This window comes from Sus scrofa, chromosome 1 (genome assembly GCF_054392235.1).
Source record: "Sus scrofa isolate SSC_HxYL_T2T_F1_AM1 chromosome 1, Sscrofa_HxYL_maternal_Yorkshire_Landrace_v2.0, whole genome shotgun sequence".
NCBI lineage: Eukaryota > Metazoa > Chordata > Mammalia > Artiodactyla > Suidae > Sus > Sus scrofa.
In genome coordinates this window covers 156,001,224-156,028,082 of record NC_139383.1, presented here as the reverse complement: position 1 = coordinate 156,028,082, position 26,859 = coordinate 156,001,224, and the positions used below count along the sequence as shown (strand labels likewise).

The 26,859-nt window shown below is 40.5% G+C and overlaps 1 protein-coding gene and 1 pseudogene across 8 annotated transcripts in view; both read left to right on the top strand.

The window, feature by feature from the left end:
• Positions 1-439: 439 nt before the first annotated feature.
• Positions 440-5,134, top strand: LOC146406808 (ferritin light chain pseudogene; annotated as a pseudogene).
• An 8,356-nt stretch (positions 5,135-13,490) lies between these two features.
• TJP1 (tight junction protein 1) overlaps positions 13,491-26,859 on the top strand; it is a 264,401-nt gene continuing 251,032 nt past the window's right edge. For 5 of the 8 annotated variants that reach the window (XM_021098856.2, XM_021098848.2, XM_021098836.2 and 2 more), the window contains exons 1-2: positions 13,491-13,738; positions 25,209-25,341. In XM_021098856.2, the coding sequence (XP_020954515.2) occupies positions 13,566-13,738; positions 25,209-25,341 (306 nt within the window). In that variant the 5' untranslated portion in view covers positions 13,491-13,565. 8 annotated transcript variants of the gene reach the window in all.

Sequence of the window (26,859 nt, the reverse complement as noted above, 5' to 3'; positions counted from 1 at the left end):
AAAAAACAACATCTAAGAGATAAAAGAAGACAATAAGGATTCAAAAAGGACACCGGACATTCAGCTAATAAGGAGTTAGTTAGTTCCAGAAAGAGTCAAGAGAAAAAAAAAGTGGAGAGGAGAACATCAAAGAAATGATATAAGAAAATTTCCCAGAACTGAAGAACACACAGTTTTCTATTGAAAGGGCCTTAGTTACTGACCAGAGACCCACTCCAAAGAAATCATTATGAACTGTAAGAGCAGTGGGATGAACAGAAGATCTGTAAGCTTCCAAAGAGTGGGAAAATCAAGCAAGCAAACAATGGACAGAGTACAAAGGATTTCTCAAAAGCAACAGTGGAAGACAACGCAGCAATGACTTAAATTTGAGTCAAATTAGGTTGAAACCTAGAATTCTATATTCTATCAAATAATAAATCAAAATGATGGTAGGATCATGACTTTTCAGGTATGCAAGGTCTCCAAATATCTAGGTCTCATGTATTCTTCCTCAGGAAGTTATTAAAAGATATTATCCACCAAAACAAGGAAGTAAACCAAGACAGAAGATATGAGGTCCAGAACCCATGGGACCCAACACAGATGAGGAATGAAGAGAATATCATAAGGCCAGAGAGCAAATCTGTGCACATTGGAGCAGCAGGATGGAGGGCTCCCAGAAGGCTGGGTCCAGGAAAAAAAAATTTTTAACAGCCGCACCTGCAGCATATGAAAGTTCCCAGGCTAGGGGCTAAATTGGAGTTGCAGCTGAAGCCTATGCCCCAGCTACTGCAACACCAGATCCACCCAGCATCTGTAGACTACACTGCAGCTTGTGGTAATGCTGGATCCTTAACTGACTGAGCAAGGCCAGGGATTGAACCTGCATCCTCAAAGAGACAATGTTGGGTCCTTAACCCACTAAGCTACAGAGGGAACTCCTAAAAAAATTTTTTTAAATGTACTTATCACTAATTATTGGAGAAATACAAATCAAAATTGCTATGAGGTACCTCACACTGGCCAGAATATACATAATTAATAAGTTTACAAATAACAAATGCTAGCGAGGGTGCGGAGAAAAGGGAGCCCACCTGTTGGTGGTAATGTAAATTGATACAACCATTATGGAAAACAGCATGGAGGTACCTCAGAAAATTAATATTGGAGTTCCTGTTGTGGCTCAGCAGTAACGAACCTGACTAGTATCCATGAGGATGTGGGTTCGATCCCTGGCCCCATTCAGTGGGTTAAAAATCCAGTGTTCCCATGGGCTGTGGTGTAGTTGAAGACGTAGCTTGGATCCCGAGTTTCTGTGCCTGTTGCCTAGGGCGGCCGCTGCAGCTCTGATTTGACCTCTAGCCTGGGAACTTCCAAATGTGTCCTTAAAAAGCAAAAAACAAACAAATTAACTAACTAACTAAATATATAAGTACCATATGATTCAGCAAGCCCACTCCTGGGCACATAGTCAGACAAAACTACAATTCAAAAAGATACACGCACCCCATGTTAATTGCAGCTCTATTCACAATAGCCAAGATATGGAAACAACCTAAATGTCCAATGATAGATAAATGGGTTAAGAAGATGCTATGCATGTATACAATAGAAACTACTTAGCAATAAAAAAGAATGAAATAATGCCATTTGCAGCAACATGGATGCAACTAGAGAGTCTCATACTAAGTGCAGCAAGTCAGAAAGAGAAATGCAAACACCATATGATATCACTCATATGCACAACCTAAAATATGTCACAAAAGACCCTAACTACAAAAGTGAAACACTCACAGACATAGAGAACAGTCTTGGGGTTGTTCAGGGGGATGGAGTGGGATGGACTGGGAGTTTGGGGTTAGTAGATGCAAACTATTACATTTAGAATGGATAAGCAATGGTACAGCACAGGGAACTATATCCAATCTCTTGGGATAGAACATGATGGAAGATAGTATGAGAAAAAGGATGTGTATGTGTGACTGGGTCACTATGCTGTATAGAAACACTGTAAATCAGCTATACTTTAATAAAAATAAAATTTAAAAATAAATAAAAGAAAAAATAAAATGTGCTTTTTACTGGGTGTGGTAGTCAAAACAACTTGAAGGACCCTATATGAGAGGAAGGTGGGCAACAGCTTCAGGTGTTACAATCCCCAGTGATTTGCTTGCTGGATGGTTTCCTATGAGCCTTCACAGTGTCATTGTGGCAGCCCCTTCCTTTCTTCTGAGGCACTGGCTAGCCTCTGCAAACCAAAAGCACATTTTTATTTCTTTGACTTTGAAAAATGTTGTCAGATTTCCAGCTGTAGTATTTATACGCACTGTGTGCAAAACTTTACCTGTAGTTGTGTCATTTGTTAGGAAAATGATACACCTTATGAAAAGCCATGGAGTCTTTTGTCTTGCATTCATGCCCTCACCCAAGTTCAACAAATATTTATTGAGTACCTACTACATGCTAGACCCTGTTTTCAGGACTAGAGATATAGCAATGGACAACACTGATATCAGTCCTTCCTCCTGGACCTTCCTCCTGGACCTGGGCTCTTCTTGAAAGGAAGTTTTCACATTCAATCTCTTGGAAGTTCCTCTTGCAGCTCAGTGGTAACGAACCCGACTAGTATTCATGTGGATGTGGGTTTGATCTGGCCTTTCTTCAGTGGGTTAAGGATCTGGCATTGCTGTGAGCTGTGGTATAGGTCAAAGATGCTGTGGTGCAGGCCAGCAGCTGCAGCTCTGATTCGACTCCTAGCCAAGGAACTGCCGTATGCCACAGGTGTGGCCCTAAAAAGCAAAAAAATAAAATACAATCTCTTTACTTATTACAGTTTTACTGAGATTTTCTGTATGTTCTTGAGTCAGTTTCAGTAGTTTGGTCTTTGATAGGATTTTTTCCATTTCATCTAGGTTATTTAATTTGTTGGCATATATTCCTCATAGTATTCCCTTATAATCCTTTTATTTCTGTAAGATTATTGGCGATATCTTTTCATCCCAAGTTTTAGTAATTCGAGTCTTCTCCCTTTTTTCCCCTTGGTGTTTAGCCAAAGGTTTGTCAATTTTATTGATCTCTGCTAAGAAACAACTTGCAGTTCTGTTAATTTTTCTCTATTGTTTTCCTATTCTCCATTTCATTAATTTACACTCTAATCTTTATTTTTTCCTTTTTCTTGCTTTGTGTTTAGTGTTCTCTTTAACTTGTTAAGGGGAAGGTTAGGCTATAAATTTGAGTCTTTTCATCTTTTAAAATGCATGTTCACAATTATAAATTTCCTTCAAAGCACTGCTTTAGCTGCATTTAGTCCTATGTTCTGCTTTTTATCTCACTCATAATATTGTCTAATGTTCTTATGATTTCTTCTTTGTTCTGGTACTTATTTAGGTTTAGGAGTTTCTTGGGTTTTTTTTTCTTTTGTCTTTTGTCTTTTTTTAGGGCCGCGACCGTGGCACATGGAGGTTCCCAGGCTAGGGGTCTAATTGGAGCTGTCACTGCTGGCCTACGCCACAGCCATAGCAATGTCAGATCCGAGCCATATCTGTGACCTACACCACAGCTCCCAGCAATGCTGGATCCTTAACCCACTGAGTGAGGCCAGGGATGGAACCCGAAGCCTCATGGTTCCTAGTTGGATTCGTTTCCCCTGTGCCATGAAGGGAACTCCAGGAGTGTTTTGTTTTTTGTTTTTTTAAATTCCATGTATTTGTGAATTCCCCAAATTTCCTTCTCGTACTGATTTCTAATTTAATTCCATTGTGGTTGGAGAACATACTTAGTATGATTTTTATACTTTAAAAGTTTATTGAGGGCTTGTTTTGTGAACTAATATATGTTTTATCCTGAAGAATGTTCCACGTGCACTTTAAAAGAGGGTGTATCTGCTATGTTGGGTGCAAATGTTCCACAGATGTGTTGGGTCTAGTTTGGTTTTGGTGCTGTTCAAGATTTATTTTTCCTTGTTGATCATCTATCTTGTTCTATCCATTACAGAAAGTGGGGGTGGTGAAATTTCCAATTATTATTATTGAGTTGCCTATTTTCCCCCTTTGATTCTGTCAGTTTTTGCTATTTGGGGGCTCAGCTGTTACTTACACATGTGTTTCTTAAATGTTATATTTACTTGATGGATTGACGCTTTTGTCAGTATGAAGTGTTCTTTTTTGTGTCTAAGAATAATTTATCTCTGAAAGTCTATTTTGTCTGATATTAGTATAGCCACTTCATTTTTCTTTTACTATGTTTTACCTAGTACATGTCTTTCCTTTTTTTTTTTTTCTTCCAACCTATTGGTGACTTTAAAATGTGTCTCTTATAGATAGCATATTGTTGGATCATGTTTTTTTATCATTAAAAAAATTCAAGCAGTGTGCTTGGTGGGCCTGCAGATCTGTCTTTTGCTTCAACAGTGTTTGGATGGAGCAGACATGGGGATGCTCCTTGCTCCAACTTCCGACCACCCTCCAACCTTTTTTTCCAGTCACAACCTTGGGAATAAGCCACTCAGCTATCCTCGGCCTCCAGGACAAGCCAATACCATTTTGGGGGCTTAACCCCTTTTTGCTGAGCATCCAGGAACTTTCAGATTTGTCAGAATTATTCCACTGAAGGTGAAGGTCACCACCTAGTCAACATGTACCTGTGGGCCTCTTTCACCTACCTCTCTCTGGGCTTCTATTTCAAATGCGAGGATGTGGCTCTGGAGGGTACTGGCCACTTTTTTCACAAATTGGCCAAGGAGAAGTGCAAGAATACCAAGCGTCTCTTGAAAATGCAAAACTAATGTGGCAGCCACATCCTCTTCCAGGACAAGCAGAGGCCATCTCAAAATGAGTCGGGTAAGACCCAGGATGCTATGGAAGCTGCCATTTTCATGAAGAACCTGAACCAGGTCCTTTTGGATCTGCATGCCCTTGGTTCTGCCCGTGCAGCCCCCTACCTCTGTGACTTCCTGAAGAGCCACTTCTCGGATGAGCAGGTGCAGCTCATCAAGAAGAGAGGCGACCACCTGACAAACTTCCGCAGGCTGGCTGATTTCCAGGCTGGGGTGGGCAAGTATCTCTTTGAAAGATTCATCCTCAGGCAACGTGAGGAGCTTCTGGAGCCCAGTGGCCTTTTGGCGAACCCTTCTGCTGTTAAGGTTTCTGCCTGAAGCCCCTCTTTGCAGCCACTAGGCAGCGTCTTAACCACCCTGGAGCCCTCTCCCACACTTGGACCAAATGGAAGCAGTAAAGATTTTTGAAGGAACAAAAATCAGCCTTCTGAAGTATAACTGACAAAATTGTAAGATATCTAAATTGTATGTTGTGATAATTTGATATACATATACATTGTGAAAGGATTCCTCCCTTTTAATTAACCTAGCCCTCGCATACATATTTATTTTATTTTTTAAAAGATGTTATTCAGAGTTCCTGCCGTGATGCAGTGGTTAATGAATCCAACTAAGAACCATGAGGTTGCGGGTTCAATCCCTGGCCTTGCTCAGTGGGTTAACGATCTGGCGTTGCCGTGAGCTATGGTGTAGGTTGCAGACTTGGCTCGGATCCCGTGTTGCTGTGGCTCTGGTATAGGCTGGTAGCTATAGCTCTGATTAGACCCCTAGCCTGGGACCCTCCATATGCCGAGGGAGTGGCCCTAAAAAAAAAAAAAAAAAAAAAAAAAAAGGTTTTATTGGAGGAGTTGCTGTGGTGGCACAGCAGAAACGAATCCGACTAGTAACCACGAGGTTGCAGGTTTGATCCCAGGCCTCCCGCATTGCGTTAAGGATCTGGCATTGCTGTGGCTGTGGAGTACGCTGGCAGCTATAACTCTGATTTGACCCCTAGCCTGGGAACCTCCATATGCCACGGGTGTGGCCCTAAAAAACAAAAATAAATAAATAAAATTAAATTAAAATTAAATTTAAAAAATGTTATTGGAGTATGTTGATTTACAGTGTTGTATTAATTTCAGGTGTACAGAAAAGTGATTCAGCTATACATATACATATATGCATTCTTTCTCAGATTCTTTTCCCATGTAGGTTGAATCATGTTTTTATATCCGTTCCATCAATCTGTCTTTTGATTAGAATATTTAGTATTTTTTTTTTTTTGGTCTTTTTTCCATTTCTTGGGCCACTCCTGAGGCACATGGAGGTTCCCAGGCTAGAGGTCAAATCAGAGCTGTAGCCGCCGGCCTATGCCAGAGCCACAGCAACTCAGGATCCGAACTGTGTCTGCGACCTACACCACAGCTCAGGGCAACGCCGGATCCTTAACTCACTGAGCAAGGCCAGGGATTGAACCTGCAACCCCATGGTTCCTAGTCAGATTCGTTAACCCTTGAACCATGATGCGAACTCCCTGGAATATTTAGTGTTTTTAAATTTAATGAAATTACTTATAAAGTAGGATTTATGGCTGTCATTTTGTGATTTATTTTCTATATATCCTGTGATTTTATTCCTTTATTTTCCTATTTCTGCCTTCTTTTGTGTTATATACTTTCTAGTGTAGTATTTTAATTTCCTCTTTTCTTCCACTATATTTTAAAAAGTTATTTTCTTTTTTCATTATTAATTTTTAATAGTTATTTCCCCAATACATTTTTTTCCTATTGTACAGCATGGTGACCCAGTTACACATACATGTACACATTCTATTTTCGCACATTATCGTGCTCCATCATAAGTGACCAGACATAGTTCCCAGTACTACACAGCAGGATCTCATTGCTAATCCATTCCAAAGGCAATAGTTTGTATCTATTAACCCCAAGCTCTCCAACCACCCCACTCCCTCTCCCCCCCTTAGCAACCACAAGTCTATCCGAAAGTCCATGATTTTCTTTTCTGTAGAAAGGTTCATTTGTGCCGTATATTAGATTTCAGATATAAGTGATATCATATGGTATTTGCCTTTCTCTTTCTGATGTACTTCACTCAGTATGAGATTCTCTAGTTCCATCCATGTTGCTGAAAATGGCATTAATTTGTTCTTTATTATGGCTGAGTAGTATTCCATTGTGTATATATACCACATCTCAACTTTCTAGAGACTTACAGCCTGCCAAAACTGAATCTTCTTGAAATAGATCAACTGAACAGACCGATCACTAGAAATGAAATTGAATATGTCATTAAAAACACTCCCTACAAATAAAAGTCTAGGACCAGATGGCTTCACGGGTGAATTCTACCAAACATACAAAGAGGAACTTATACCCATCCTCCTTAAACTTTTTCAAAAGATTGAAGAAGAAGGAACACTCCCAAAGACATTCTATGATACCACCATCACCCTAATTCCAAAACCAGACAAAGATACCACCAAAAAAGAAAACTATAGGCCAATATCTTTGATGAATATAGATGCAAAAATTCTCAACAAAATTTTAGCCATCCAAAAAAAGTTATTTTCTTAATGGTTGTCTTGAGGATTATAATTAACTTCTCAGCTTAAAATAATCTAGGTAGAATTGATGCTAACTTAATTTCAATAGTGCACTGAAACTAGGCCCCAGTAGAGCTCCATTCTCTCCCTCCTCTTTTGTACTGTTATTGTCAAATTATGTATATATCTATATATCTACATCTATATGTAGATATATGCACACATATAAGCCCATCAACAAGTTTATAATTGTTGCTTTATGGAGTTGTCTTTTAAATCAGATTAAAGAGTTTGAAATAAAAATATTTTTAATTAAAAGATTTTAAAAGTTAAAAAATTTTGCATATTTTATACTCTCTTTTACATTCAATTAGATAGTTATCTGTAGCGGTATTTTATATTTCTTCATGTGGAGCCAAGTTGTTTAGTATTTTTTCATTTCAGGCTGAAGGAGTCTTTTAGCATTTCTTATAGTGCAGGTATGCTACTGGTGATTTCTCAGTTTTAGTTTATCTAGAAATGCCTTACTTTCTCCTTTATTTTTGAAGGATAATATTCTTAATGTATAATTCTCAGTTGATAGTTTTTTTCTTTTAGCCCTTTAAATGTCTTCATTCTGCCTTCTGACCTAAATGATTTCTGATGAGAAATCAGAAGTTCATCTTATTGAGGATCCCTTATATGTGATAAGCTGCTTTTCTTTTGCTGGTTTAAGAATCTCTCATTCTCTTTGGTTGTCAACAGTTTGACTATTAGTCTAGGTGTGGACTGCTTTGAATATATTCTACTTGGAGTTCTTTAAACTCCTTGAATGTCCTTGAATGCAGATTAGCATTTTTCACAAAATTTGTGAAGTTTTCAGTCATTGTTTTTTCAAATACTCTTTGGGTCCTCTTTCTGCTCCTGTCCTTTGAGACTTTATGCATATAATGGTATGCTACATGTTTTTTCCTAGGTTTATGAATCTCTGCTCATTTTTCTTCATTCTTTTTTCTTTCTGTTCTTCAGACTGGATAATCTGTTGATTTATATTCAAGTTTACTGACTCTTACTTCTGCCAGTTCCAGTACATTTTTGAGCCCTTTTAGTGAATTTTTAATTGCAGATATTGTATTTTTCAACTCCAGAGTTTCTATTTTTTTTTTAATTTCTGTTTACTGATATTTACTATTGTGTGAGACATTGTTGTCATACTTTCCTTTAATCTTAACTCATGGTTTCCTGTAATTAGGATACCTATAATATAAAGTATTTGTCCAGTAAGTCCAATGCCTAGGCGCTCTCAAGAACAGTTTCTATTAACATCCTTCCCCCCCCTGTATATGGGCTATATTTTTCTGTTGCTTTGCATGTCCTGTAAATTTTTTTTTGTTGGAGTGTGTACATTTTTAATAATAAAATGTGGCAATATTCTTCTTCCACCCCAAAGTTTGTTCTTGCTCTTGTTTGTTTAGTGACTTGTCTGGACTAATTCTGTAAAGTCTGTATTCTTTGTCATATGTGGCCACTAAAGTCTCTGCTTGGATAATTTAGTGGTCAACTAAACTAAATGTTTTGAACCAGTAAATCTCTTAGCCTTTGCTGAGAAGCTGTGTGTATCAAGCCATACCTCCAATATTCTGTTAGGCAATTTACAACTCTTCCTTAGCCTTTACTTTGTGCTTGCACTGAACCTTGAGGTCAACCAGAAGTGAAAAATTAGGCTTGGGGAAAAAAAAATAAAGCAGGAGGCATAACTTTCCCAGACTTCAGACAATACTACAAAGTTACAGTAATCAAAACAGTATTGTTACAAAAACAGACATAAGGATCAATGGAACAGAATAGACAGCCCAGAATTAAACCCCCATGTGTACAGTCAATTAATTTTCAACAAAGGAGGCAAGAATACAAAGTGAGAAAAAGACAGTCTCTTCAGCAAATGGTGCTGGGAAAGATGAACAGCCAGATGTAAATCAATTAAGTTAGGACACACCCTCACATAATACACAAAAGTGAACTCAGAATGGCTCAAAGACTTAAACGTAAGACATAATACCATGAAACTCCTAGAAAAGAGCATAGGCAAAACATTCTCTGGTATAAATCATACAAATGTTTTCTTAGTCTCCTAAGGCAATATAAATAAAAACAAAAATAAACAAATGGGACCTAATCAAAATCACAAGCTTTTGTACAGCAAAGGAGATCATAAAAAACCTGAAATGACAACCTATGGACTGGGAGAAAATATTTCCAAACTATGTGACTGATAAGGGCTTAATCTCCACCATATACAAACAACTCATACAACTCAACAACAAAAAAACAAACAAAGTGAAAAATGGGCAGGTGACCTAAAAAGACATTTCTCCAAAGAAGACATATGGAGGGCCAGTAAGCATATGAAAAGATACTCAACATCACTAATTATTAGAGAAGTGCAAATCAAAACTATAATGAGGGACCACCTCACACCAGTCAAAATGGCCATCATTAATAAATCTACAAATAACATATGCTAGAGAGGGTATAGAGAAAAGGGGATCCTCCTACACTGTTGGTGGGACTGTAAATTGGTACAAACCACTATGGAAAACCGTATGGAGGTTCCTTAGACAACTAAATGTAAAACTACCACATGATCCAGCAATTCCACTCCTGGGCATATATTCACACAAAACTACAATTCGAAAAGATACATGCACCCCTATGTTCATGGAAGCACTATTCACAATAGCTAAGACGTGGAAACAACCTAAATGTCCAATGACAGATGAATGAATTAAGAAGATGTTACATATATACAAAGGAAAACTACTCAGCCAAATGCCATTTGTAGCAACATGGATGCAACTAGAGATTTGCATACTAAGTGAAGTAAGTCAGAAAGAGAAAGACAAATACTATATCTCACTTAAATATGGAATTTAAACATGGCACCTATGAGCCTATCTACAAAACAGAAACAAACTCACAGACATAGAGAACAGATTTGTAGTTGCCAAGGGGGAGGGGGAGGGATGGCCTGGGAGTTTGGGGTTAGTAGATGCAAACAATTATATTTAGAATGAATAAACAAAAAGGTCCTATTGTATAGCTCAGGGAACTATATCCAGTGTCCTGGGATAAACCATATGGAAATGATTATTTTAAAAAAGAATCTATAAATGTGTATAACTGAATCACTTTTCTGTACAGTAGGAATTAGCATATCATTGTAAATCAGCTGAGAGATTAGGGCCTTTTCAGGTGTTTCTTGACTGTGTGCACAGTTCTGCATGTGTGCATAGCATTCTGGATTCCCAAGAATATGTCAGAGCTTTCAAGGCATCCCATGGACTCTCATTCCCATTTTTGTTTTCATTTTGGGTTAACCTCTTGTTAGCCCTAACTGATTTCACCATCACAGGCAGTGTGATGTCAAACAACTGCTACCGATTGTTTTTCAAAAATGCCCTAGGGCTTGTACTTTGTACACAGAGTAAATACTGAGCCAGGTAAAATAGAGACAAGCCTTATGAATGGAGCTGCCAACAGGTCAAAAAATGACAATTCTCTGGAAATATGGATTTTGGGGACCTCCAAACACATTCTTCCCCTCCAATGGCTGCTAATCTACTGGATTTCAAAGCTACTGTAGTTTTGAGGCTATTAGTTTTCAAGGCTACCACAGAGCTGGGTAGAAGAGGCTGGGAATTCAGCAAGTTAAAAAGCCATAAGGCTAACTGTTCTTACCAGGATTCAGTCATTTTCCTTGAAAAACAAACTTTGGATTGTTGCAAGCCTTTGGTTCATTTCTGGAGTTCTGAAAGGTTGATTTGACAATTTAATGCAGTATTCTCTCTCTCTCTCCCTCTTTTTTTAATGGAAAAGCAGATTTTTCTGTCATTCTGCAAGTGCTTCTGCCAGATTTATTTTTATCAATCACTATCCTAAATAGATCCCCTTAGCCTCTAGTTACCTAAATCCTTGAGTTCAGTGCAGTATTTTCATCAAATATCTTACAACAATATAGTAAGGCGGTGCAAAAGGCCAAGCGCATCTAAGACATGGTGACTAGATAAGTTTTTAAAAAGCACTGCTCCCAGTATTTTTAAAAGATCCTCTCCTAGGTACGAACATACATTTGAAGTGTGAAAGATCTGCCAATTCCTCATTTTATGTGAGAGCTAAAACTTCAGAATAAGCAAAAGTGAAATAGATTTAGACCTGCTTTTCTACCAAAGCGACTGTGAAATTAGGCTGAGAGCCTAAACCAGAAGGAGATTGTTTTGTTCTAATTTTCCTATGTGCTAATTAATTTGAAAATGAAGTGTTTAAGTAGTCATACAGGAGAGATGCACTGCGGTGGAGTGGGTTGACATTTGATCATTCTGCTTGGTGGGTGTATAGGCACTTGTTGTCTGTACTCTTCACATACACATACAATATATACATACTTCCAGGCAGTCCTTGCTTTGCAGGTTCAGATATGTCTGATGTTAGCTGCCACATTTTAATTAACACCAGTTGCTCAACAGTATGTTTCACATTTACAATATCATGGCATATTAACTGTGAGTAAATGCATCTAGTACCAATGCATATAGTAGAAACTTGATGTCAGCTCTTGAGTCCACAAATCACGACATACACATACATCACGATCAATGACCAATCAGTAGTTCTTTCAAAATTGTTAGTGTTCCTCTTTGAGCACTTTTTAGCTTAGCCACTGGCAGAAAAGTGTACAATTATGTTGCCTTCTTTTCTCCCAGTGGTAAACGTACACAGCTTTGTAAAAAAAAAAAAAAAAAATCAGGTTAAATGAAAGAGTGAATTAGCCAACAAAGATGGAAGTGCAGCAAAGAAACAAAAATGGTAAAGATGGAAGAGACATGAAATATGAATGGAATATAACTGGAGTTATTAAAAAAAAATAGGCAACTGTGGGAATGCTGACATTGCCACCTTTCCAGTGACTCTGGACATGCTGCCAGAGGAATGTACCAAACGAAAGCTTGAATGAGGACAGTGACATGACTGTGACAGAAAGGATGATGATGTCCCAGAGGACATAAGGCTAAAGGAACTCTAATATACTCTACCACAGTGATCACCCAGAGGATAAAATCTTGAAAGTGATCCAAACATGACTCTTTGCCAAGACACAGAAAACAGGCTCTGTGGGTATATAACAACTCTTCTAGGAAAAGACAAGCACCCTTTATGTTACTCGTTACTTTTTTGTTGCAAGAAATAAAACACTTTGGAGTTCCCCTGTGGCTCAGAGGTAAGGAACCTGACTAGTATCCATGAAGATGCTGCTTGCATCCCTGGCCTCCATCAGTGAGTTAAGGATTCCACGTTGAGCTATAGTGTAGGTGACAGACGCAGCTCTTGGCCTAGGATTGCTATGCTGTGGCATTGGCCAGCAGCTACAGCTCCAATTTGACCCCTAGCCTAGGAACTTCCATATGCCTTACGTGTGGCCCTAAAAAGACAAGAAAAGGAATAAAACACTTCAGTTCTCAACGTTTGCACTGTTTTACAGTACAACAAATGATTCGCTTTGCTATTTTCCCATTTCTCTATACACTTATAACCACCAGTGAAGAGTTAGGAATGTTTGGACAAAATGTTTCAAGGTCGGTGTAACAGTCTTCATTTTTTCCCGTCGACTCTTTTTAAGATAGTTTTGCACGGTTCAGGGTTGTTTCCACAGTTGGTCTGCCTGCCAGAGAGGACCGACATATATACACATATTATACATACAAACAGCATGTGTATGTGCGTGCATTTTACAGACACACAACACGTGCACACACTTTGGGTGGAGCACATAAATGATGGTGTCAAGTAGTAATTATAAAAAAAAAATTTTTTTTTTCTCCTCTGGAAGATTGTGGTTGGGATTTTGTGGGAGTGAACGCGCTGTGCGACCGGAGGACGCTGGGGCGGCGCGGGGTTGGAGGGGCGGCCTCGCCCGCAGTTGGGAGCCGGCGGCACAGAGGCGGGCGCGGGCTCGCGGGCGGGTGTGAAGCGCCGCGCGGCGCGGGGCTGGAGCTGGGTGGGTAGGGGAGGAAGGGGGCGGCGGCCACGCACGGCGGCGGGAGCGGAGACCACGCACGCACGCGGGAACGGGAGCCCGGACGCGCACGGCCGGCACGCAAGGCGGCGGCGGCGGCGGCGGTGGAAGCGGAGCCTGGCGGCGGAGCGGGGCGGCGGATGGCCCAGGGCTGACCTATGCGGCGCCTGGAGGGGCTGTGTCTGCGGCGCCGGCGGCGGCGGCGAGGCCCTGGCCGCGAGCGGAGCGGGGACAAGATGAAGTACCAGAAATACCTGACGGTGCTGCAGATGGCCATCGGCGTCACGCCGTCCAACCGCGGCAGCCTCCTGCCGCTCAAGAGGAAGCTGTGGTGAGGGCCGCGGGGCGCGGGGTGCGCGGACCAGGGTCGGGGAAGGGGGTGGGGGGACGGGGGCGGGGCGCGTTCACGACCCTCGCCTGGACTACCGTGAGTGTGCAGCCGACGGCGGGGCGGGTCCCCGGGTCTCCGCCGCTGCGGGTTCTGGCTGAGAATCTCCAGCCGGGCTGACGCGGAGGCAGCGAACCGTGTATTATCAGCGAGCGCTTTCTGAGCTTTCTCAGAATCCATCCTCTGCCCGGTCCGCGGTCAAGGGCGCGCCGCTCCCTCGCTCGGGGCGTCAGTGGCGGGTCATTGTTGAGATTTCAGGGACTGTAATTTACCTGCGGGCGGTCCAGTTCTTCCAACCTGGGAACTGCTGTTGGGGTGATGGGGAAGAATACCCCTAAGAAAGAAAATGTGGGGTTATCCATATCTGATGTTCATAGTTGATTATCTCTGATTGTGTTGCGTTTTATTAGCGTTTAAATATGCCCTGTGAAATCCCAGTGACTACCTAGGCATTCATTCCATCGACTTAGGACCTAGGTGTGAGGTTCTATAGCAAAAGGAGTGCTCAGGTAAGGGGATGGTGACTGTAGGGGGAAAAAAGGTGCCAGTGATCTTCGAGTTCAGGGGTCACTTCAAGTTTTTTTAAATTGTGGTTAATATGGTTCAGAGAGGTTTATTCGATTCCATTAAACATAGTCCAGTTTAATTTTAAGGTTATGGAGAAGGGATGTGAGGCCGCTTTTAGGCACTGGAGAAAAGTAAAATTTTTGCTATATAAGACAAAATGTAATAACGATCCAAAGAATATAAAGATCGATCAGCCAAGAAAAACAGAAGATTAAAAAAAAAAATCCCAGTAGTGCAAAGTTTTGGAGGAGAGACTGAAAAATATGGGCCTCGAAGTTCAAATTTCAGCCATGCCACACTTACTGTGTGACTTTAGACAAATTGCTGGAGTATCTGTTTCTTCCTCTGTAACAGGAGAACGATGTTACCTATCTTTTGGGGTCATATGGAGATCAGAAGCCCTGGTAAATACAAAGTGCCTGCCTGCTTCTATGCCTGGCCAAATAGTAGGTGCCAAGTAAATGTTAGTGTCTTCCTCTCCCTGCCTCCCAGTTGTTTAAAAACAGAAATTTATTCTGCAGAAGGTATTTTAATTTGATGAACAGCAAGTGTCAACACATGGAAGACTAGGCTGATAAAAGTTGGCTGTAATTAAGAAATGTTCATGGAAGAGGGTTTTAGTAAATACATCAAAAATATGTCACGGGGAGTTCCTTGTGGTGAAGCAGGTTAAAGATCCAGTGTTGTCGCTGCTGTGGTGTGGGCTGGATCCCTGGCCCTGGCAATTTCCACATGACTCTAGTGCAGGGGAAAAAAAAGGATATGGTGATATTATGAAGTAAAAAGAAGTAACAATTGAAGATAACTTTTTAGATGAATGTTTACAGCAAAAACAGCAGAGGTCCACACCAACAGTCTTAATCCCCATCCACCTTTTCTTCTGAGCGCTGATCAGTATTGAACAAACTACATATTTTACTAAAGTTTTATGTAAGTCACTTCTCCCTCGCCCTAGAATGTAAGTTGCATGGGGCCAGGGCTTTTTGTCTGTTTTGTTTACTACTGAATTCCTTGCAGCTAGTGTCTAGTACAAAATCAGTTCTCAAAAGATGTGTATTGAATAAATGATTTTTTCCCCTTTTTTGTGGCACATGGGGTTCCTGGGCCAGAGATCAGATCCGAGCCACAACTGCGACAACCCCAGATCCTTTAACCCACTGTGCCAGGCTGGGGATTGAACCTGTGTCCTAGCCCAGAGATGCTGTCCATCCCTTTGTGCCACAGGAGGAATCCTAAATGAATGAATTCTTTTTTCTTTTTCTTTTTTGTCTATTTAGGGTGACACCCGTGGCATATGGAAGTTCCCAGGCTAGAGGTCGAATCATAGCTGTAGCTGCCAGCCTAAGCTACAGCTCATAGCAATGCCGGATCCTTAACCCACTGAATAAGGCCAGGGATCAAACCCGAATCCTGATGGATCCTAGTCAGGTTCCTTACTGCTGAGCCACGATGGGAACTCCTAAATGAATTCTTAATAATATGTAACTGGGAAAGAAAGTTAAGGAAAATTTTTTGATGTTACATCTAAAAACCAAGATATGGAGATAATGTTCGAGGAGCTGTTAGGTATGAATATTAGCAGCAATTGGTCCCAAGGTCAAGAAAGCAGGTTTATTCTTTTTGATCACTGGAGGGCGGTTTTCACAACTGCTTTCCCCAATAAAGAGTTTGTGAAGAGAACACAAAGAACATCTTTCCTCTAGAGAGTCACGTTCAAGGCAGGCAGTGACTGGGGCTAGCATTAAAAAACGTCTTAAAAAGAGGCAGCCTGGAAAGAGCAGGAGGATTTTGTTGTGCTTTTCCACAATCTTAAATGAGCATTCAGAATTTCCACTCAATATTAAGTAGATTTGCAGATGTTCATCTGGTTTTTCAAGGGGCAAAGTAAGGTGCGCGCACACTCTCCAGGGCTCTAGTATTTTTTGATGATTTGTGTATAGTCCTTTTTTAAGTTGGAGAATATGGATTCCTTACATCTTCTGGAATGTATTTTCTAGATGACATTTCATTTTGCCACTGTCCTAGCAACTGCACACGGAGAATTTGAGATGGACAGCACCACTCTGTGGCTGGAGGATATGCGGATATGGGTCTGACTCCAGCGTGATGGGTGGAAACCCAGAGCAGAGCACCAAGATGTGAGAACCTACCCTGATCCTTGATCATGGCTCAGGTGAAGGTTTTTGTGGTGAGGTGTATGCTTCCAGTGCTTCTCTGTCTTTTAACCATTGACAGCTTGTGTGGGAATACTGCGTGCCTGCAAAGCTTATGCCCTCTAAGTGAAGGTTCAGGTTGATCGGGCCAGTGCTTTGGCCCCACACACACTTCTATCTGGTTTGGCCATTTGGGCTCATCTGCTTTCCTTTTTGCAATATCTTTCTGTTTTTCCGAGTGGCTCTGTGAATCCTTTCAGGAGTACTATGCTTGCCGACCATTTTACGTAGAAACTGAAGTGGACAAGTGGCCAGACTTGCATCAGTGCAGCCTTCTTCTTGTCTTCTTTTTCCAAGAAATTTAGTAAGTAGGAGAGTTTGCAGCATTTGGTTCTGAGTCATTTCTGTTCAAGAACTTGGAACTCAGGAGTTCCCTTCGTGGCTGAGCAGTTCACGAACCCGATTAGGATCCATGAGGATGCATATGCAGTTGCTGCCTGCTTTGAGGGCCTCCAGTAATTGCTGGTGGTAAACAGAAGCAGTGCGGCACTGTATTTCCTAGAGTTGCTGCAACAGATGGCCGAAGACAACAGAAATTTGTTCTCTCACAGTTCTGGAGGCCAGAAGTCTGAAATCAGAGTGTCGGCAGGACCATGCTCCCTCACAGGCTCTGAGGAGCATCCTTCTCGCCTCCTCAGGTGTCTGTGGCTCCAAGCTTTCCTTGCAGCAGCATCACTTCAGTCTCTGCGCCTTCACATGGCCTTTTCCATGTGTCTTTGTCTTCTATTCTTCTGTTTCTTATCAGAACACTTGTCACAGATTTAGGATCCACCCGGACGACCCAGGGTGATCTCATCTTGAGAGCCTTAACTTAATGACATCTATGAAGACCCTTTCTCTAAATAGGGTCACATTCATGGGCTTAGGAGGCGTAGGGAGGAGGGCACTGTTGAGTCCAGTGTAGGTACCTTGGCCAGCTCCTTGCTGTTCATTAAATGTGAGGCCCAAATAATTGTCACTCCTGTCTGTTTTAGGTGAAACATGAAAAATATTTTCATAATAACTTTATTGTTGTCAGAGTCTTGATTGTTGCATTGAGTCCTTTTAGGCATGTTTACCCTGATCTTAGGGGGAAAAGTGTTATTTCATTTTCTTATGGAGTTCCCTGGTGGTGCAGCAGGTTAAGGATCTGGCATTGTTATGCTTCTAAATCTCTTTCTCCTGGTAATTAGCGAAGGTCACCAGTATCCATTCATCCATTCAGGTAGTCATCTGACAATCAGATTCCCAAAATAAGAAGAGTGGCTCTTCATTGACCTTGTTCCCTGGCAGGCCCTGTAGAGTGCTTTCCCATCATCCTCTCATTTACCCTATAGCACCCTGTGAGGTGGGTGCCATATCTCCCCAGTTTTACAAATGAGGTCATTGGCTTGCCCAGAGTCACACATAAGGTCTCATGCCAGTTCTTGGGGTTGGAAATACATTTGAGCAAGGACATGCCAGTCCAGAAGGAGAGATTGAACAAAAAGATGGGAAAGTGTCTGATAGGATGTTGTTTATCCCAGGATGGCCCGTGGTCCATTCACAGGTCACAGAGGTATGGGACCTATATCCAAACTCTTCTTTAGTTTCTTTAATAAGCAAATTATAGGCGGTTCCACACATTACTATTTATCACTACAGCTAAGGGCTATTTAATATAAACCTTTTCAGTGAGCTGTTAAGGTTTTTGAAGTCTGATACGCGTAAGCAAAAATTAGCATTTTGCTAGCATTTACTGAGGACTCCTTCAGAAGGATTTAGTATCCTAAAGTCAGCTGCCCTGCTACAGTTAACAGTATCTCAAGGCTCCTGTTCTTACACCCTTTTTTGGAATTCTTCTCGATTGGGGGAATGATGCTTGATGCTTTGCTGTCACTCATGAGTGTTATCTTGACTTGGTTATAGCTGTCAACTGCTGATAGTATGGAATCAATATATCGTAGAAGGATTATTAGATATTACCTTTGTTGATAGTTTTGATCTTTTACAACTGCTTTATTTTTACATCTTGGTTATGTTTGCCCAGAATAACAATAATAATTCTTTGTTGTTATGGAGTTCTTTTGCACTAGAAATTAGAAATGAGTGAGGTAGATGACCTTGGGAGTTGTTTGCCTGAAGTGAACCATGGTCAAAAATGGTTGTAAGCCAGTTTTCCTGAGTTACAACAAAACAAGAGGGTGGACCCTGGATTCCTGCCTTTTGAACATACCAGCCAAGGCTGCCAATAAAAATACAACCCCATTAGAGAAGGTATGAAGGGAGTGGAGAGAGGTGGAAACTTTCTCCACAGTGGTCTCCTAGGGGTGGTTAAATGGGATTAAGAATTAGGAAAAGAAGGATTTCCCATTGTGTCTCAGTGGTAACAAACCCAACTAATGTCCATGAGGTTGTGGGTTTGATCCTTGGGTCTTCTCAGTGGGTTAAGGATCCAGCATTGCCATGAGCTGTGGTGTAGGTCGCAGACTTGGCTTGGATCCTGTGTTGCGGTGGCTGTGGCTGTGGCCGGCAGCTGCAGCTCACATTTGACCCCTAGCCTGGTAACTTCCATATGCTGCAGGTGTGGCCCTAAAAAGCAAAACAAACAAAATCCAAAAAAAACCCCGAAAACAAAAAAACAGAGTTAGGACAAGAAAAACTTCATTGTAAGGTAAATATTGATTTCTCCAGTGTTCAAGGGAAAGTAGCCAAGGTACTTATACCTTAGTTCCTAACGTTATCTTCCTGTCATCAAAGACCATTCTCCTAAATATTGGAGGAATAATCTCCAAAGTCTGAGTCATTTGTGCAGACCCACATTATCAGGTTGTGGGGAGGGGTACTTGGGGTTCCACATACTCCTTATACTCCACCTCTGGAAAAACAAGGAAAATTCTTCCCATCTGAGTTGTAGATACACCTCTGTATTCTTGTGCATGTCCATCAGGGAACTGTTTGAACACATATTTCCACCCCAGGACAAATGTTAATTTTCAAAAATTCTAGCTCTCAAAAAATATTAAAAGAGGAGTGGCATCTTAAATTCCCCTCTGTCTCAAAACTCCTGCTTATATGTGAGTTAACATTTTACATTGTTTCTGGACCTGTTTATTCCATTTCTTTATCTGCCATCAAAAAACAGGGGTCATGACTGAGCTATATGGTTTTTTTTTTTTTTTTTCCTCTTTGGGCCGCATCTCCAGCATGTGGCTGTTCCCTGGACCAGGGATCAAACCCATGCCACCGTGGCAACCTGAGCTATTGCAGTGGCTGAGACCATATGCTTTTTAACAGTTGACCTCTTGGCTTCATAAAGATCTGGTCTGAGCTTTAAAGTTACTGGAATTACTTTGTAGGAGCTGGTTCAGTTCTGGGACAAGACACCATCCTGCTGAGTCTGTGGGTAGGGTGGGTACCAACCTGATATCCACCTGATGTACACTATCTCAGCTGTCCTGGTTATTAAAGGTTTTTATTATGATCCTGGTAGGGAGGGGGAGAGTTCATCCTTGTACTTATATTTAGGATTTTTTTTTCTGTTTTATTTTGTCATTGGATTTAGTATTATGTTAAGTCTGATAATATTCTTGGCTGCTAGTCATTTATAAAATTTGACGGATATACATTCTTATTGCAGACCTTAGGTTGTAAGCTTTTAGGTTTGGAAACAAGGAAGATAGTGATACCTCCCTAGGTCAGATGGGAGAAGAATGTGTGAAAATTTTCATGGTCAAAATAGTTTATATTACATTTGTATTATTATTATTTTGGCAGGGACACACCTGCAGCATATGGAAGTTCCTGGGCTAGGGGTTGAATTGGAGCTGCAGTTGCTGGCCTACACCATAGCCACAGCCACACCAGATCCGAGCTGCATGTGCAACCTGTGCCACAGCTTATGGCAGTGCTGGATCCTTAACCCACTGACTGAAGCCAAGGATCCAACCTGTAACCCCAAGGGCACTATGTTGGGTTCTTAACCTGCTAGGCCACTATGGGAACCCCTGTATTAATTTCTTATAATATGATCATTCTAATAGCTAGTGCTATCAGCATGAAGTGAGAGAGAGGAAATGAAGAGAATTTAAGACTTGTTTATTGTTTTACAATTCTGTTTTTCTTTCCCATTTGCCCTCTTGGTTTGAACAGAGTTCTTCATTATTTTCATGGAAGCTCTTACCCTGAAAAGAGGAGAACAAAACTGTACAAGGTGGAATTCCCGTCGTGGCGCAGTGGTTAACGAATCCGACTAGGAACCATGAGGTTGCAGGTTCGATCCCTGCCCTTGCTCAGTGGGTTAACAATCCGGCGTTGCCGTGAGCTGTGGTGTAGGTCTCAGATGCGGCTCGAATCCCACGTTGCTGTGGCTCTGGCGTAGGCTGGCAGCTACAGCTCCGATTCGACCCCTAGCCTGGGAACCTCCATATGCCGCAGGAGCGGCCCAAGAAATGGCAAAAAGACAAAAAAAACAAAAAACAAAAACAAAAAAAAACTGTACAAGGTGCTGCTGTTTGTATTAAGAATAATGAAGGTGGCACCATCAAAATTTTACTCTGGGAGATGACTTGGAAGGTGGACTCATTGGAAATCCAATGAAATAACAAAAACATAAATTTTAAAAGCTATAACAAAAATAATAACAGTCTGAGCTAACAATAAAAAGTACCATTGATGGAGCAGCAATGTTGAAGAATGCCTGAAATGTTGTTAGATAGGGATAGATCTACTGATAGAAAAGCCTTGCGGAAACCAGTGCCCAGAAAATGTGCAGAAGATTCCTGCAAAGTTAGGGCTGGATGGCTTGAAGTAGCAGAGGACCCTTGGGGAATTTAGTCAGATCTGATGCACTAAGTTGGTGGACCCCTCATCCTCACTAATGTGTGACAGATAGTGGACAGCAGTGTTGCCTTCTTGCTAAGGCAGGGAATCTGGGCACTGAGGCCAAAGAGACAGGGATGAACCTGAGATGGCCACTGAATTCTTTGACCCAGCAGGAAGCTACCTCGCAAACCTCGCAGCTGTGTGTCCTCTTTCTGCTAGAGTTGCCAAAAGCAGGCCACAGTAAACGCTACAGTGGTGAAACAGACATTCTCTAATGCAAATATAAAGACTTTAAAAATCACAACACAGTTGGGAAAAGCCAGTATTAATAGAATTACCATATTCAACAAACAGTGGAACTAATCTCTGAAAAAAGAGAAGCACATTGTATTAACAGTTTTCAGAAAGATGCAAGAGAATATTCTATTAATTAAAAAAAAATACCAGACACTTGAAGTTCTCGTGGTATATGGAAATGAATCCGACTAGAAACCATGAGGTTGCAATTTCGATCCCTGGCCTTGCTCCATGGGTTAAGGATCCAGCGTTGCCATGAGCTGTGGTGTAGGTTGAAGACACGGCTCAAATCTGGTGTTGCTGTGGTTGTGGCGTAGGCCAGCAGCTACAGGTCCAATTAGACCCCTAGCCTGGGACACTCCATATGCTGTGGGTGCGGCCCTCAAAGGACAAAAAAACAGAAAAACAAAAAACCAGACACTAGAAATTTAAAATTTGCTTATTGAAATAAAAGAATGGCTGAATTGACAAAATTGAACAGCAAATTAGTAATCTGGAGGAGTAAGCTGAAGAATCACAAAAGAAAGGGATCAAAAGAAAAGTTAGATCTTAAAACTGTTTCCAAGAGGAGGGTTGGACTTTTGGTAGGGATGTGGTGGTACTAGGAAGGAAGGAAAATGAGGATGTATTCACATCATTTCTCGTGCAAAGAGGTAATAAGAATACCAATGAACCCTAGATGTTGATTAAAAAATATGTGTTTAAATATATATGTGTGTGTTACAGATAAATACATAAATGTGTGTATGTATATATATATTTATAAATACATAAATGTGTGTATGGTTAGCTAGCTAGAGTTAGAATTACCCTAATAAGATGTGTAACTTTCAAACCGATTGGAAAAGGAGACAAGTCCAGGGGTGGGTGGGGACAAAGAAACGTCAATCATACTGAAAAGTCAGAAAAAAAGAACAAAGCACTTAAATTAAAAAAAACCCCACAAATTATAAAACAAGATGGCAGGAATAAATCTAAACATATCAATAAACAGCACTTTGGATGGATTAAGTTCTTCTCAAAAGATACTGATTCTTGGATTAGGTAAAAAAGGAAAAGAATACAGCTATAGGCTCTTTCCCAAGAGTAAAGGTACAGCTAAAAGGAGAGAGACAGACATTTGGAAAAGTTGAAAATACATGCACAGAAAAAGACAAGCCAGGAAAAGTTTAATATAAATATATAGATGGGGGAGTTTCTGTTGTGGCGCAGTGGTTAATGAATCCGACTAGGAACCGAAAGGTTGCAGGTTTGATCCCTGGCCTTGCCTAAGAAGATAGGAGTTACAAACATTAAGGCATCTGATAAGACAGATTCGAAATATACAAAGGAAAAACAAATGAGCTACAAAGATCAATTGAGAAATCCATATTCATGTTGGAGAACTCTGCAGTGGTCTTTTATAGAAAGCAATTCAGCAAGGCAAATACAATGAAGGATTCAGAGAAGTTGAGTTTTAACTAATAAGGTAAAATGGTAAAAATTGTCCTAAGGATCCCCAAATGGGCACTGTTATATGCTATTGACGGAAGTGTAAATTGGTAAAGCCTTTTTGAAAGGCAGTACCTAGCAACTTCTAGTAATTTTTCCTAAGTAAATACTGCATTTGTACCCAGAGATGTTGTCAGAAAGAAATGTTCATTGCTTTATAGTCTGATAGCAAACATTTGAAAACTAAACTAAATGCCCATCTTAGGGGAGTGGTTAAATAAATTGTGGTACATCTGGTTAGCTATGAAAAAAATAATAGGTCTGTATAGGTTATTATGGTAGGAGTGTCAAGATATGTAATTAAATGAAAAATGTAAGATGCACAACAGTGTAAATAATTTGGTGCCTTTACTTAAAAATTTTGAAAGGAGGAGTTCCTGTGGTAGCGCAGTGGTTAACGAATCTGACTAGGAACCATGAGGTTGAGGGTTTGATCCCTCGTCTTGCTCAGTGGGTTAACGATCCGGCGATGCCATGAGCTGTGGTGTAGGTTGCAGACGCGGCTCGGATCCCGAGTTGCTGTGGCTCTGGTGTAGGCTGGCGGTTACAGCTATGATTAGACCCCTAGCCTGGGAACCTCCATATGCCACGGGAGCAGCCCTAGAAAAGGCAAAAAGACAAAAAAAAATTTTTTTTTGAAAGGAGATTAACACATATATACATAGAAATGAGCATTTGTCTGCAAGATTGTACAAAGAACTGTTAGTGATGAATGTCCTTAGGAAACACGATGGGGATTTTGGACGAAGGGGATGAGGGAAGCTTTTGCTTAATTTTTTATCTTTCTGTAGTCTTAAAATATTTGAACTATATGGATGGAGTACTTTTATTTTAAAATATAGCTATACCTAAAACTATTTTATGATATTTACTTCTCTCTTATTTTTATGTTTTGCTGGTAGTCCATCCTGTGTGTCCTTTTCCAGCAACAAGAGACATTTTATCCCTTTCAAACAACATTTTAAATATCAAAAATTACATAGTTCATGACAGAGTTCCCGTCGTGGTTCAGCAAAAACCAATCTGACTAGTATCCATAAGAACACCGGTTCTGTCCCTGGCCTCGCTCAGTGGGTTAAGGATCCAGCATTGCCATGAGCTGTGTGGTGTAGGTCCCAGATGCTGCTCAGATTCCACATTGCTGTTGCTGTGACTGTGGTTCAGGCGGTCAGCTATAGGTCTGATTCAACCCCTAGCCTGGGAACTTCCATGTGCCTCAAGTGCAGCCCTAAAAAAATAAATAAATAAATAAATAAATAAATAGGTCATGAAGGTAAATATATGAACATAGAATGTATTACAGATAGGAGTTATGATCATAAACCATCTTGCACAAACTGCACTTACCAGTCAGTCTCATTACTTTATAATCATCATCTCTAAGACAGTAATCCACCGAGCACTTTCCTCCCAAGTTTCCAAGGTGCTTTGTTCTAACGCTGCCACCAGCAGCAGCTCAGGAATAGGAAACTCATGGCAGTCTTGAGTGTGTGTTTGCACTTGTGTGTTCGAACATGTAGCCCAGGTGTATTCTGTAGATGGCTTTGTTTATGCGCCATTTCATCTTATCTGTATTTTCTTGGTTTCATAGTAGTACTGATTTAAGTGTTGAATGTCATGCTTAAAGTTTTGAAGGTTATTTTCATGCTTAGCGGAAACCTTCTGAATGGTTTCTGTGGTTGTGCAAAGTGACAGCTGACTTGCGCTGGGTTGTGCCAGGCACCAGGCTGAGCACTTGATAAATAACTACCCAGAGAGCAGCAATGCCTCTCAGTTCCCTAGGGAACTTCAGTGTTAATTGCTTTTCTGATAGTACAGTGTTGACTTCTAGTGAGTCTTAATGTTGGGATATTTGAACTGTCACAAAAGATTTCTAAATTAGCAAGCTGCTAAGAAATATTTAGAAAGATACGTGATAGAATGTAGCTCCACTGTGATTCTTCGTGTTTTGGTTGAAAAAGGAATATATTTCCAAACCTGTCCTCAAGTAAATGCTTACCTCATACTTGAGAAATATGTTCACCTGTACACTTGTCCTCTTAAGAATTATCCTCTTCTTGCAGGGTAACGCCATCCTCTGAAAATCCTAATGGTGCTACTTCTAGTGTCAGCCAAGGAAAACCTTCTTTAAGACGAATTAAAGGGAGACTACACAGAAGCAAAAGCCTTGATAGCATCGATTTCTGTGAACTCACTGTAAGTGGATTGTTGAACACTTTTTTCTCATTTTTCAAAGAATATGAAAAGTTTGATTTTTCTAAATGTTCATAAAAACTCTTATTTTGTGGTAAGCAATTTTCAGTAAAAACTGGTTTATCCAACAGGTTACCAACCAATACAACTTTCTTAACTTGTATCCATAGATACATTTATGATAAGTGGTTCATAATGATGATTCTGGTGCAAAGACCAAGATAATGAAATGTTTCCTAAACTCTACAACAAAAGTTGACCTAAGGTTGGTGGATAATGTAAATTTCTTGAAAAATCACAAAACCACATGTTGATGTGACCTAAGTATTTGATAACTCCCAAACACCAACGTCCTGGTAGTACCAGAAAATAGAGGTGCTCTCATATTATTAGAACAAATGTAAGTTTCAGTTAGTGATGGTATTTTCTTTTCATTCTAAGTGAAATCATTAACATTAGAGATCATTTTTTCCCAGACCAAGTGACAGGTTTTCACATGGGTATATGGTAAATTCTAATGGTGTTTTTTGTTTGTTTGTTTTGTTTGTTTGTTTTGTCTTTTGTCTTTTCAGGGCTGCATCTAAGGCATATGGAGGTTCCCAGGCTAGGGGTCCAATTGGAACTACAGCTGCCGGCCTACACCACAGCCACAGCAACACCAGATCTGAGCTGTTGCTGCCACCTACACCACAGCTCACGGCAACACCAGATCCTTGGCTCGCTGAGTGAGGCCAGGGATCGAACCCGCAACCTCATGGTTCCTAGTCATATTCATTTCCACTGTACCACAATGGGAACTCCTAAATTCTATTGTTAATCATTAACATTAGAGATCTTTTTTTCCTCCAGACCAAGTGACAGGTTTTCACATGGGTATGTGGTAAATTCATGCATGTTTTGAGGAAGAGTGACCCTTTCAGACCCCACTGTCCTTTTCTATTGTATTGTCCTAGTCTAGAAGAGCTACTGTACTGCTGTAAAGGCAATACTAGAATTTTCTTAGCTGTATGAAAGTTTTCAGATTTATGTGTTGTAGGATTCAGTGGCAAATTAATGGATGTTTGGGATGCTTAGACTGCATATGTTCATTTCTCCTCTTTGAGCTCTGAAAAATTCTGAATTATAAAAGTATCATTGACAATTATTTTTTCAAAAGGTGGTGACAGTGTATGAAAGTAAAGTCTGTCTTTTTGGAGGTTATGATTTCTGCATCTTTTACCTATAATTGATGAAAACAAAAGCTCAGTAAATATGGATACTCTATGGTTTTTACTTTTAGTAATTTTAGTAATTATTTTTACTAAAATAATTTTATCTAATTACTTTATTTAAAGTGTGCTTGACAACATTTTATGACACAAGACATAAGAAGGTGAAATATGACCTATCAGGAGACCTGTAAGCAATAAACTGAAAAAAGCGTTTTTTTCCCCTTGCTAAGTAGACCTCTAATAGTGTGACAGAATAAAATATAAAACTTAACCTCATGTAAAGTTGCCTTCAGTTTCTCGGAAATAGATT